Source organism: Fulmarus glacialis, unplaced genomic scaffold, assembly GCF_000690835.1.
Source record: "Fulmarus glacialis isolate BGI_N327 unplaced genomic scaffold, ASM69083v1 scaffold4858, whole genome shotgun sequence".
NCBI lineage: Eukaryota > Metazoa > Chordata > Aves > Procellariiformes > Procellariidae > Fulmarus > Fulmarus glacialis.
In genome coordinates, this window is record NW_009226291.1 from 96,340 (window position 1) to 109,962 (window position 13,623).

The 13,623-nt window shown below is 42.3% G+C and overlaps 1 protein-coding gene across 1 annotated transcript in view; it reads right to left on the reverse strand.

The window, feature by feature from the left end:
- The window catches only part of LOC104080384 (cubilin-like), a 123,375-nt gene that overhangs the window by 89,340 nt on the left and 20,412 nt on the right, over window positions 1-13,623 (reverse strand). Inside the window, exon 12 of the mRNA XM_009582759.1 lies at window positions 1,254-1,413. Within this exon, the coding sequence (XP_009581054.1) occupies window positions 1,254-1,413 (160 nt within the window). The remainder of the gene's footprint in view (window positions 1-1,253; window positions 1,414-13,623) is intronic.

Consider the following 13,623-nt stretch of genomic DNA (forward strand, 5'->3'; position numbering starts at 1 on the left):
GCAAGAGTGCTTACCACGCAGGCAGATTCTGGAAAGCTTTGAGAGCTTTAGAAAAGCGAGTTAACCCAGCACCATGGCTACTGTATGGAGCTGATGTCATCTGGCTGTGCATAAAAGCCTCCACTTTTTCTTCTTTTGTGCAGTCCCAGAATGACATCACCTCAAAGCACAAGAACGTACCTTTGTGCTGCAGCACTTCCCCTGCTGGCTCCTGCCACACATCTCACTCCTCCCGCATATGTCCCTCCTTTGCCCAGAAACACTCCTTGACCTCCGCTGAATGCACAACATCACTGTCTAGTCAACGAGAGCCTTTTGGGAGCCCGCAAACGCCAGCAGTCTGTGGTAGCGCAGAGGAGCTCCTATTCAAACAATGTATAGCATGCCATACACCTCAGCAACCCATGGTGGGGCCTCTGCAGCTGATTTCAGCTGCTTTACAATGCTGTCAAAGCTGAATGGTGTGAACTGATTAAACAGACAGGGCAACTGTGGCAATTAAATTATTTTCGAGGTTGGATCCTCTTTGATGGAATGTACAATGGCACGATTTAATCTTGTTACACTCCAAGATTGCTGTTAAATAAGCAGAGTGAAAAAGTTGCATTTGTATCCTCACTTACGAAGAAACTGCAAACATAGTTTGCAGTTGTACAGTCATTAACAGATTTGTTTATAATTGGCGTGCATGCTTGCCTATTTAATGAGGCCTGTGACAGTCTTGTGACATGCAAGAACAAGAGAAAAAACACCCAAGGCACATCCTGGCCAATGTTATTTCATGCAGTGAAGGAGGGTGGGGGGCAGCTGGAAGTGAACTCGCTACCCAAGAAAACAAGCACCATTAAATAAAACTAGAGAGAAGCCTGCACAGTCTATAGGAATGGGGCAAACTGAGGGCTGACTGTTTCCCATTAGAAAGCCCAAGTCACCCACGGTTCCCCTGTAATAGCATACATCTCCTGTTCAGTACAGAAATTCTGCAGATGCCCCTCGTCCCTGTGCCTGTTCCTGCAAACGAAAGCATATTTCACTAACACCTGTCAGTCTCTGATCAGATGATCTTCGAAGGTGTGCATGTGCAGAAACATCCACTGGGAAAGTATTTGAGGAATTATGAGGAAATGCAATGTTTTTAGAGCTGTGACGGGTTATTTCTACTTAGCTGACATAGGGTGGCATAAGCTGGAACTCCATTACACATACAGGGAAGAAGGAAACAAGCCTTCCCAGAGAAAACCTGGTTAACTTACCATTAACATGCCACAGCATCTGGAACCCACTTCTAGCGTTCAGTCCATCAGAATAAAACACCACATGAAGGCTGGTGCCTGTAGTGCTCCCTGCCAGTGGAAGAGACTGTCCACAGAAAGTGCCTATCAGGTTGGATTGCACATCAGGCCCATCATAAAGCTGAAATAAAACAAAAAATACCCCAGTGAGTAAAAAGCAGCTCCCCAATTCTTAATGTTTTGTACAGGATGTCAAAGAAAAAGCAGTGAGACTTCTCGCACTGGCCACCTTTGCACAACAATATGAGCACTGGGGAGCATGGAAAGATTTGGATGAAACGATGAGCAAATATAACTGCAATATGTCTTTAAACCTGGCTGGACACTGTGTACAGTAGGAAGGTTTTGCTCTTTCTGTTTTGGTGTGTATTGGGGGTTGCTGGGGAAGAAGATAAAGGGCAAATGGCAATGAACTGAAATAGAAAAAAAAAGGGGATGTCACAGATCTGATTTGACTGTGCATCTAACATGCTTAGTGCTTCCAAACCCCTCGGTGACAACTCTGTTTACATCTTCATTTCTTTAAGACTGCACTCAGGTGATTTCAGGACTGACTGAACTTGTGATGGAGAAAACCAAGCAGTCAAGCATTACCAGGGCCTCCCAGAGTAGTGAGGACAAACTGAAAACCAAAAGCAAAGCAAATCCCCAAAAAGAACAAGGCAAACTTCACAAGTGTTTATTTATTGTTTTGTGATCTTATACCAGTGTACTGCTTTGGAGGAGAAGTGGACTGAGTCATGCTTTCTGAACTTTTGTACTTAGAAACACTTCATGTTTGATCTCCTAGTCATATTCTACGTGATGGTATTTTGACAGTCAGTGTGTTGGCAGATGTGGCCAACCTGAAAATCTTTCTGTTCCCCAAACACAGATGAGAAATCCTCCATCCTACTCTTAAAACATCACCACTAAAAAAAAAAAACAAACCAAAAAAAACCCCAAACAAATAAAATGCTAAGGAAATATTCTGGTATTTAAATCTTGAAATCTGAACTTAGTCATATACTCACATTTAAATGAAAACACTTAATACATGTTTTGATGGGGCGATAGTGGATGCTTAGAGCTTTTAAGCTGGACATTAGTTGTCTCCAAACAGGCTTAAAGGGTCTTTCAAATCCGAGTTTTGCAACTTTTTTCAAATCCAGTAAATCACACTGAATACATCTATGTTCCTCACAAAATATCCCAATGCTCAGTATCATTTTTCGGGGGTAAGATGTATAATTTTTGGAAAACTGGTAAAAAGGAGACATTTTAGCTAAATTGCCTTTGACTTATGATACCAGATTGCCTGTTGTCAAGTGAGGAGTTGCTTTATTATTTCTACTTTTGTTACTATGATTCTTAAAGTTTAGAAAAACAGCAACCCTTGTGCTTTTTTATCACTTTGCCACAGTTCATCTGATCTTCTGTCTCACAGAGCACATCTTCCTAACACAACAGCAGATTACTGGCACAGAAACCATGTCTGAACATTCTCATTGTGAATTTTTGGCATGCTTCCTTTCAGAATTTCAGCAAAAACTTTTCTCTGTTCTGAAGCCATCACCATAAAGTTCTCTCTGTGCAAAGAATCAAATCTATGATCTCTAGAAAAACAGCTAAGGTTTATTTATCTTTGCTCTCCATTCAAATCTCTTTTCCAAATATCTCTGATTCCAGTAAGAATTCTTCTACACTCAACACCCATAGTATGGAAGTATGATATTACACTAAATTTTGATTAACCATGCTAGCTAATTTTTGCAGTTTTCTAGCAGACTTACATATGGGAATGAGTAATTAAACCTTCAGTTTTTCTGTTCAAGATGTTGGTCTTGCAGAACCTTCAGAAATCTTGATTTAAGACATAGTTGGGGCCAAGAAATCTACTCAAATGGTTTCAAATCCTCAAGCATACAGTCTAGTTTTAATGTCTTTTTTTTAATAAAAAATAAATTGGATGTAGTTCAGCCAGAAGTTAGGGACAAATTGCAGGAATAATTCTATGGTAATATTCCAAGGTTTATTTTATGACTGGTAACCCTGCATCTTTTTAGTTTTCAATCCTCTAATGCAATGAAAGGCTCAGAGCATAAGAACTTGTGTGTTGGAACTTGAGAACTATCACTCCATTTGGTATTATTCCTCTAGATGAAATCAGAAAAGCTTGAAAGTTTCTAATTGCAGACCCATTGCTGGTAGTTCTTGCAAAGCCGTGATCAGATGTATTTCATAATAGGTATGAAATTGTCATAAAGATTAGATGTTAAGAAGTTGAACATCCATCTGTATTCTTCCCAAATGTAAAGCTTGAAGGACTGCCTGACAGACAGATGAGCTGTCCTATGCCCAGCATTACAGTTATGACCTTCCTCCAAGCCAGGCTGAGAGCTTTACATATTCTTTTATGGCTTAAATTCAGCAAAATGAAATAAAGTCAGATCCAATTAGATTTTTTAGTAGTACCACTTCCTTTGACAGCTTTGTGGTATATACTGCTCATATTTCTGTGGCTTCAAGCCATGGAAATCTTACACCAGAAAAATATGAATGGGGAAGAATGAATCAATATGGAGATCATGAATCTGTGCTCTGAATAGAAGCAAAAACTGTGTTAAGATACATATTCAACGATCAGCCGTTAGCTTTAGTGATTACAAATGAAAAACCATTCTAAAGAACTATGGACTAAATCATACCCAGAAACTTTCAAATCCAAACAAAAAAAAACAACCTTTGTGAATCTCCTGCAACTTTGATTCATCAAGGGAGTGTTATTTTTATCTAAGACAGCGAATGTCACATTTCTATGTAATTTCCTCAGAAAACATGCTGTCAGTTTTTCAAGACACAAAGAATGGTTACTATGGCAATCCCTTCATGCCGCGCTGCCCCGTGGGTCTGGGTTCAGAGCAGAGTTTCGCAGGAAATTCGAGTGCCTGGCCAGCTGTAACTCATTGAGAGAGGCAGAGCACGACTGCTAGAATTACAGCGGAGTTTTTCGAGCCGTCTTTCACTTCTAAATGAAGGGAACAGCTGTGTGTTTTCACAAGGCGTTTTGAACTTCTCAAACCCCATTTTGCTCTCAAACAAATACGGGCAAGTGAAACTGAAGCTGAACGCAGATCTCATGAGCCACAATTTCTCTTCTGATCTCTGAGACAGTGTTTCTTGTTTAAGGGCCTGCTTTGTCAGCTGTGCTATCCTAAACTGCTGCAAATCGAGGGAAGGTTCTTCCTCAGGCTATATGAGGCAAGGTACTCCCTTGGTCTATGCAAGACAATTGAATTTTGGGGCAGTTTATTAGCCACTCTGGTACCATACTTACTCTAGAAACTGGGGATTGGGCTCCCCCCAGCTACTCATTGGGAAGAAAGCACTTGCTCCCTTTCTGTGTAGATACTTGTTTTGTAATCTATTTATTTGTTCAGACCTTTTAGAAAAAGGTCTATCAGAAAATCCAAGGGCTTCATAATGATTTTGGCAGACAATCCAACAGGCAAAACATGCAAACAGCTGCAACACATGTTAAGATCCTCAGCACCCCCTCTTTAACTGAAGCAATTGTCCAGCAGCACCCGGAGTGCTCCATTTCATCAGCCTGCACCCCGGCACCAGGCCCAGGCGGGGATGCAGTACATTCAGACAAATTATTAGGAATGCGCTCAATAACTGTTACAAGAAACTCCTTATCAGGCTGCCCAGCAGCAAGCGTATAGGCTGACACAAAAGTAAAAAGGGGAGGTACTAGCTCTCTAAGGGATGAATCAAGCTGTGGGACTGCCCTGCAGCAAAGTGGCAGCTGAAAACCATCTGCTGTACATTGGAGTGGGGCTGGGACAGCAGGACTAGCCTAGGCTGCAGGAAGGGTTCGGCTTGGGTAGCTCTCCCAGAGGAGACACCATGGTCACCAGTATTACATTTTGGCTTTTCTGACTCTTCAGCCTGGAAATACGTCACTGACACCAGTAACGATGCTCTGGAGGCCACAGCTGTTCAACTCTCCTTGGAGGAGCAAAGCAAAGCAGCATGACCTGTGTCACAGAGAAGCTCATTGCCAGAACTGGACAAGGGCTCAAGGACGGACCTGACCGGAAAATGGAGTTTCTGCTGCGTGGAAAGAAATAAAGATCTCAAACAAATGGGAGGAAGAAATCTTTGAACGTGTTCCATTTGGGCATACTCAAAGCAGGGACATTTTTCTAGCCAAGCACCTCGTCAAGCTTATTCCTTCTTGCAAAGTGAGACTGACAGGACCCTTCCAGACAGGTAGTGGGACTCCATCTGTTCAGTTTTCCTGGCAGGAAACTGATTTTTTTTTTAGGGCAAAATTTCAGTTTTCTTTTGGAGAACTTAATTTCTGTGAAAAGGCACATTTTTTCATGAGGAAAATCATTATAAAGGAAAACCCCCAACCTAACCTGCTCTGGAAAAAAACTGCTTGCGTACATTAGTTACGCACAATACGTAGTCTCGAACCAGAGATGATGGAGTCTTCAAAGACAAACTTTCAGTTTCATATGAGGGGAAAATCCGTCCTATGAATACTGACAGTTCTGATTTTTATAGTACTGTGAATAATTCTGTTATCAGATGTCACTAATTCATTATATAATTATGAGTAATTATATCAATAATTGTCTCAATTTGAGTCTTGAAACAAATTGTTTGCAGTCCAAAAGCCTTTTTACAGGAAGCAGCAGCAACAGCCCTGGGCTGTATTTGCAGAACTCAGGAAAGGAGGTTGCGCCTTGGATCAGACCAGCATAGCTGCGAGTGCCCCACCCATTGCCAGTGGGGACATCCTCCAAGAGCTATTCTGACACACACAAGTATCCCTTTCCTCTTGCAAGTGGAAAACCTGATATGGGATTGTTTTGACTGATCTAAACACTAGAGGCAGTGACTACAGGTATCTGAGCAGCTCTTTCTGAACGGTTTGTTTTTTGAAAAGGAAATTCTGATGGCATCGCAACAAATATGTTACCAGAAAACAAAATGAAGCAAAAAACAGACAATATAATCATCATCCAAGTAAAAGAATGCACTCCAAAGTGAGATCACCATTAATTGTTAAAGCAAGAATTAATACCAATAAAAATAATCCAATTCCAAGCAACACATTTCCTTCTAGAAGAACTAGAGTGCAAACTTAAGAACCTGCAGGTCTGTCAGCCAGAATAAAAAACGACAAACTAAAGCTCCAGGATGTGGCACGTTGCACCAGCTTAGCGCCACGGTGACATAGTTTTCATAGAAACAAAGGCAGCTTAACACTTTGAGAGATTTACCGTGTGGAGCCTTGTTATTTCTGGACAAACAGGAGAACAAAATAAGGTTATGTTTGTGCTTGCATGATGAGAAGTGTTTGCAATTGCCACTAGAAAAAAGCCCTCCTTAAGAACTCATTCTAAATAATGTTTTAATATGATTATTTAAATATGTTTATGCCCTAGATGACCTTTGATAAAACTCCTTGCTCTGACCACCATAGGCAACTTTCTTGTCTCCACACAATGACACACTTTCACTAATTAACTATTTTATTCCATAGTACAATGGAGTTTGACATCATGCATCACTAGACATATAGCCACACTGGTTAGTCTCGCTGGGATTTATCTAACATATGGAAATGTATAGATGTCTAGTTCTTTAATAGTAAGAGTTGTATCTGAGTCTATGTTTTGTCTCGTAACCTGAGCCTGAAATACTCAGAGCCCTTTGAAAGTTTCAGGCAAAGTTAAATTCCACATTGGACTGCAGTGATATTTTTTAAAAGGAATTTTTCATCTCTTACATTACCACTTACTACCTTCTCAAAGAAAACAAGAATTTCTAACTACAGGCAAATCTGCTCATTCCTGTCTTTCTAGGAAAGGCTTATTTCTGCAAATGATATAAAAATAATCATTTTCTTTAGCAAGGCTCTGGATTTATTATAAGAATGTAAGAAATGCAGGGTGTATCTTTGGATGAAATTTTTAAAATGTTTTAGATACAGGAGTAGGAAACAACTGCTGTTTAAGAAAGGAATGCCTAGGAGACATCCACCTAGTCGGTCAACCCTAAGACCTGTACTCAAAACCTTACTTGTTCAGCATGATATTTTAAATTCCCAAGCCTGTATTAGGAAAGCACTTCCACCTAATCACCATGCTGTCTGGATGGAGAAGGTCCCAGCCACCTGCAACAGGGCAGTCCTGGAGTCTCACCCATGCATGCTGGACAGAGCAGGCTGAGTCAAAAGCAAGGCAGTCCAGTGCAGAAGTGCCTCCGAAAAGCCTGCCGTTCTGCCAACCACTGTGGGTTCTTTGACATCAAATCATCACTCCATTGCCTGGGGCAAACCCAGGCTGCCCTGGTGTCCTGTTCCTGACCCCATGCCTCTCCCTGAGGTACAGGCAGAGGTTTGCTGTCATGGTCAGCATCAAAATAGGTCCCTGAAATGTCTCTCCTGCCTTTGCCAACCAAGAGGCTGCTTGGGGATCCATGTCCTTGTGGTAGTGGGATCACACATACCTGGTCACAAGGCTGCGGCTATTTTGGTAGAGTGTTTGCTTTCCTCAATACCTCAGAAATTGAGGGGGTTCCTCTGCAGCGAGAATCCACTCGTGGTGGAGGTAGCAGGACTACTTTTGAGCTTGGGACAGTAATATTTCCAAAGTTATTCTTCAGCTGAAAGCTGCTACTGTGGAAAAAGCTCCTTAGAAAGAGACAGAGCTGTGCCTAGGGACACAGCAATTGGGGAGGATGGAGAAGGTGAAAAGCCCAGGGGGGTCTGAGCAGTTTGAAGCGCCACTGACTCACGTGCAGGGCTGAGTGCTGCTCCTCACATGCTTTGCCAGCCCAGATGAAATGAACTGCTGGTGCAAGCAACATCACACTGACACCGTCAGAGGCCAGAGAGGGCAGGACCCTTTCTGGGAATCCCCCTATTTGAGAAAATTTGCATCATGCATGACTACAGCAACTGAGAAGAGCTGCAGCTTGGTCTCAGCAAATGAAGATGGGAGAAAAGGGAAATATTCCTGCCTCTTAGGTTTTCAGGAAAGCAAAATGGCCTGCTCATGGGAACAATGGGCAGGGGAGGGACAAGACCTTCCTCAAAGTCCAGTGAGGTTTTCTTTGAGCCATCTTGGGCCTTCCCTTTGATGAGGGGAAGCTTTGACCAATTCAGATGGGGTTTCTCCAGCCACCACGTAATTTTGTATCGTGATGCCTGTGCTGAGTGGGATAAGCCACTTAATTGCACAGTCAGTCTCACAGATGCTGGCCAGGCTTTGCAGAAAAATTTGGAATACAGAAGAAGAACAGAGGAGAGAAGAATCCAGCTGCAACTAGATGAGTCCCAAATGCCCTTTGCCAACAAGGGGCATGCACACTACCATGGTATGGTAGTATTTCACAGTCACTTCATTGTACAGTGCTTTTTCCTGAAGGTACAGGCAAAGTCACATTGCTCTGAGCTGGCAGGGTGTGGAAAACATTGAGTGCATGAAGGTCTGACTCATTTTGTGAGTCCAAGAGCAGAGTCTGTGCTGGCTTCACTCATGCTTCTTGTCATTTGAGGTTTCTGTAGGCACCATGCAACCCTTTCATCACTGACAAATTTAGCTGTCTTGAGGGGTGGGGGGTTTTGTGTGTGCATTTGTAAGTCTGCTTCTAAGTAACCTTTCAAACACCAAAGCCAAAGTGTACTTTGATTCTGGCAATGCAGGCAATTGGGAAAACAAAAATCTGAGCCCTGAGCCAGTCTTGTCTAGGGTGGGTAGCCTTTGGCCCGACACTCTCCTCCTGAGTATCCAGATCTTGCATTGAAAATCAGTGCAGGGGCTAAGATTTCCTTGTGTACCAATGGTGAGGTCTGCCACAGAAACCCAAGGAGAATTATAGCTTTTATCTTTACAGTCTTACAGTGAAGGACTTCTTGTGGAGGCCCATAAATCCCTGAAGGAATTCAGGGATGGGCTGGCGTGCTGCCAGCTTGCATGGTAATATGTTAATGGATACCACTGCAGTCCGGCCAGCAGGCTGTAATTTGATGTCTGTGTGCAGAACCTGGATGGGTATATTTAATATATTATCTGCTTCCCCAGGGTGATGTACTACCGGTGACATTTTGTAAATCAATGCATGGACATAAGCAAAGCCATTCTCTGTGCTTGGAGAATTCCTGCAGCACTTTAAAAAGACACACTCATAAATAAAATGTAATAATGTTAATCTCCTTATATGGTTTAAGCATATTTACTAATTACAAATACAAAAGAGAGTAAAACTAGAAACACTTTTTTTTTTCCCCTGTGATAAGCTAATAAAAGAGGATGACCAGCTGAGTGCAAGCAACAATTATCTAATGCAGTATTCCCAGATGGAGAAAAAGGATATTATGGCACATCCCTGGAATGCTACTGTGGTTTAAAAAAAAAAAAAAAAAAAAAAAAGACATATCCTGTTACCATCAGAAGGAAACGAAACAGTTCTCGGGAGCAGATGCCATATTAATTACTGTACTCAGTTGATAATATTCCACAAATAAGGGTGCAATGGTATTTTAGCCACGCTGAGCTTAATTGCTGAAAGAGTCTGGACTGCTTAAGTACACTGGCAGTAAGCAAGCAAGGAAGTGCTTTATTCCAAAGAGGAACTCTGTTCTGCCCTGCACTAGAAGGAAGGCTACTGTTGTTATGAGGCAGTGATTTGCCCCCATAAGATATTCTTTGGCATTAACCCAATGATAATTCCATCCTTGCCACTAGACTAACGTGCTGCACAGACCAAAGGGGTGAGACTCAAACAGAGAGCTCTGAAACTTGTCTTGCTGCATGACACAATTTTACTATCTGCTTACCAGGCTGGTGGTATCTTGCAAAAGGCTGGGCAAGGTCTTCCCTGTACTTATTAAAAGCAGATATTAAACAGACTGGACTTCAAGAGACGGTTGCACTTTCTGAGCAGAAGAACATAAAGGGAGATTGTCACTGAAGGACAGAAAGATTAATGGTTTTCAAATGATATTTTTCTTGGATAAGAAAGGAGTAAATTTCAGTCCTACTGCAAGGTTCTGATCTTCAGGGCAATAACATGACATTCTCCTTACTTATAAAATAGCTTTGCCTCTGTGGAGATTATGTTCTGTCATACTACATAAGAAGATGGGGAGTTAAATATATGCTTGTTCAGCTAATAACCTGATGAATGTAGAGGAAGGATGACATTTCTATGTCATTGTCTGCAATATTTCACTGGCTACAGCCTGATGATTCCTCTAGAAAGACTAATGTTAGGTTATTAAGCCAAGCCACAGCACGCAATATAATTTAAAGACCATCCAATCTCATTAGTTAGTGCAGCATCACTAGGAAACAGTCTGCTATTTGGTATGCCTTGTATCATATCATTGCCACTTCTGTACATGTCTTTATCACAAGCAATTAATCTCATATTCTTGAAATTTTGCTGTAAAACTCTTTCCAAAATGTCACACATCCTGTGAGCATTACTAGCAATGAGCCAACATCCTCTGACAGGCCATGAAACACTGCACATTGCTTATTTGCTGATAAAGTGTTCATATGAGATTCATGCTAGAGACTGACATAATAAAAAACTGCAGTTTTGCCTCCCTCCTGCCCCTTCTCAATTTCTGGCACGTACGCACAGAGGCAGAAAATTGCCACCAAATCAGAAGAACAGGGCTTTTTCCTTCCTACTTGACACAGGTATAAATAGTTATACGTGCTGAAGCGGTGGAGATGCATGCCCTGCCCAGGCCAGACCGAGTCAGAGTCACTCAAAGCTCCCTGCGGAGATGGAATGCTGCTCACCATGAGTAACACTGCCAGCTGCTGCAGACTCCGGTCTCGTTCACAAGAAGTAACCCATGATTAAAGGAGAAAAGGAAATAGGTAACGCAATACATGGCTGACATCTCATTGTACAGCTGTGACTGCATTTCACTCTGGGACAGCCACACACTGTACTTGCACTTATTTACTTACTCTTTGGACATCTAACTATCTTTTTCCTTGTCCTGTATTTGAAACAGTTATTTGCTCTAGGTGATGATAATATCTTCGGTGACTGACAACCACTAGGAATACCTGTGTGTAGAAACTTTTGGTCTTGTCATTATTCTACATATTTAATTTCTGATTCATATGTGGACTAAGCCAGGGAGCAAATAGCAATCAGACTGAATTAGTCACAAGCCAAAATGCTCTTCTTGTATAATACATGTGGGTTTGGGTCAGAAGTGTAAGTCATAATCAACACGAAGCTGAAGAACAGGCCCTTTTCCAATATGGAGACTGGGACCAAAACCACAGTGTCCAGTGGGCCGGGTCCAGCAGTACTCGGGAACGCAGCTTGCCCAGTCTAGCTGTCCCCACCCACCAAGCACCATGATTTTCTCCTTCAGAATTCAGACAGACTTCCAAAAAATCAGAGCTCTAGTTTGAGACATTTGCAATGTCATAAAAATATGCCCACACGCATTAAATATATTTCTCCCACTGACTTTTCAAAGCAACTCTGCTACTCTTTTTTTTTTTCTTTTTTTGCAACTGCCATTTCTTGATTGTACTCTGCTCAGGCACGTCAGCTCTCTGCCATAACATCTCTGCAACACTTAATCTTGTCCTTCTCCATCACATATCACTTTCTTTTACTCCCTCTACCACCACAACTATGATCATCACCTAATCCCATCCAACAGCTAACTCTTATCCTTCCCATCCCCGGCCTCCCAGCAAGTAGCAGCAAATATTGTCACCAAGACTGCCATCTGCTAGGTGCCATGGAGTACCAGGCTGCTACTGTCAGGGCTGCCACAGAGCTGAGAAGACAAGTAGGATGTTGCTGCCTGTGGCAAGGGACTGAGGTGGGAGAGCTGCTGCCACCCAAAAGGAGATGGCAAAATGGGCACCTAAAACCTCCTGGGGAAAAAGAGCACCTGATCAGCACCAGTGGCTACTCTGGTTTGTGAGTGCAGCTACATGGAAACTGAGCAGCAGCTTCCCATTTCCTCCAAGAAAACAGTGAAGGGCTCTGGCACATGGTCCATGCATCACTCACTTGGACTACAGTGAACAGGATTATACCTTTATTTTCCCAGTGTTATACTCAGCCAGGGCATCAGAGCTTTCCCCTTTTAGGTCTCTAAGCCATAAAAGAATCTCAAAACTAGCATGTGGCAGAAAAGTAATTTATCTTAGCTGAACAGCTATGAGTCGAGGGTTTTTTTTATTAACCTTTTTTCCAATTTGCAGTGGCTTCAGACTCCACATGGATTTCAGACAGGAAAGTCCCAAATATCTGCAGTCTGCTTAAAAAGTGAACTGCGCACTTGTTCCAGATGATTCCCCCTTTCCCCTACACCACAGAGCACTTACAGCCTTGCCAACATGCTCCCCTTTCGCAAGACGCAGGGTGGGAGCGAACATTATTCAGTTCCCTGGCTGGTTCAACCTTGTTCTCTTTTTTACACTATGGCACATATTTGTGCAGCGTGCAACAACCCAATGAGAACATCTTTTCCAAGTGGTATTTCTTAATGGCATTTGGAGAAAGACTTGTAAGTAATGTCACTTGAATTGCAAATTAAAGCCTCCTTAACACACTTCCATGACTCTGTTTTTCCCTTGCATTTTCCTTTTTATGCCTCTTTCAGTCTGTATTTTCTTTGATTGGAAGCACTGAAAAATTGTTAAAACAAAGAGTGCAAGTACTTTTCTGCTCCCTGTCTCCTCACTCCCTCCGATATGTTTTATTTCTGTTCTTTTAAGTGCTTTGGATCAGGTCCATGCCTCTGGCACTATTCCTCCAGCCTTGACTTACGTCTAGAATAGCATCTTCTGGCAAGTCTCCTGCTCCTCACTGGCTGGCTACTGTGTGCAGGGCTCCTGCTTTTCATGGATCAAGGGCTTAGGCATCTTGAGACTAGCACTGGCCTCTCCACTTGGCTCCAATGTTTCCTTTTCAGCCTCCTCACAAAAATTAACCAGGGTTTAATAGTTAGTTCTCAATACAGTGCTCCCTTGTTTATTTTCTTCACATGTCTATTCTTTCTTTCTATTCCTGGCCACAAAGAGAAGAAAGCTGGAAGAACACCACTTTTGCCAGTTTATTACCAATTTTGAGCTGTGAAAGCTGGCATAGTAAGGAGGTAGAGGGAACAAGGGAGGACATCTAGAGAGAACAGATTAGGCAGTCACCAGGCCTGTTGCTGCACCTTCTGCAAGACCCCAGTGTAAGTAAGTATCCCCAGGAATGTGGGCACTATTCCTTAGCCCTCTCCTTGGCTGTAAGTAGCCTTCCTAACACTTCTCTAAATTTCAAT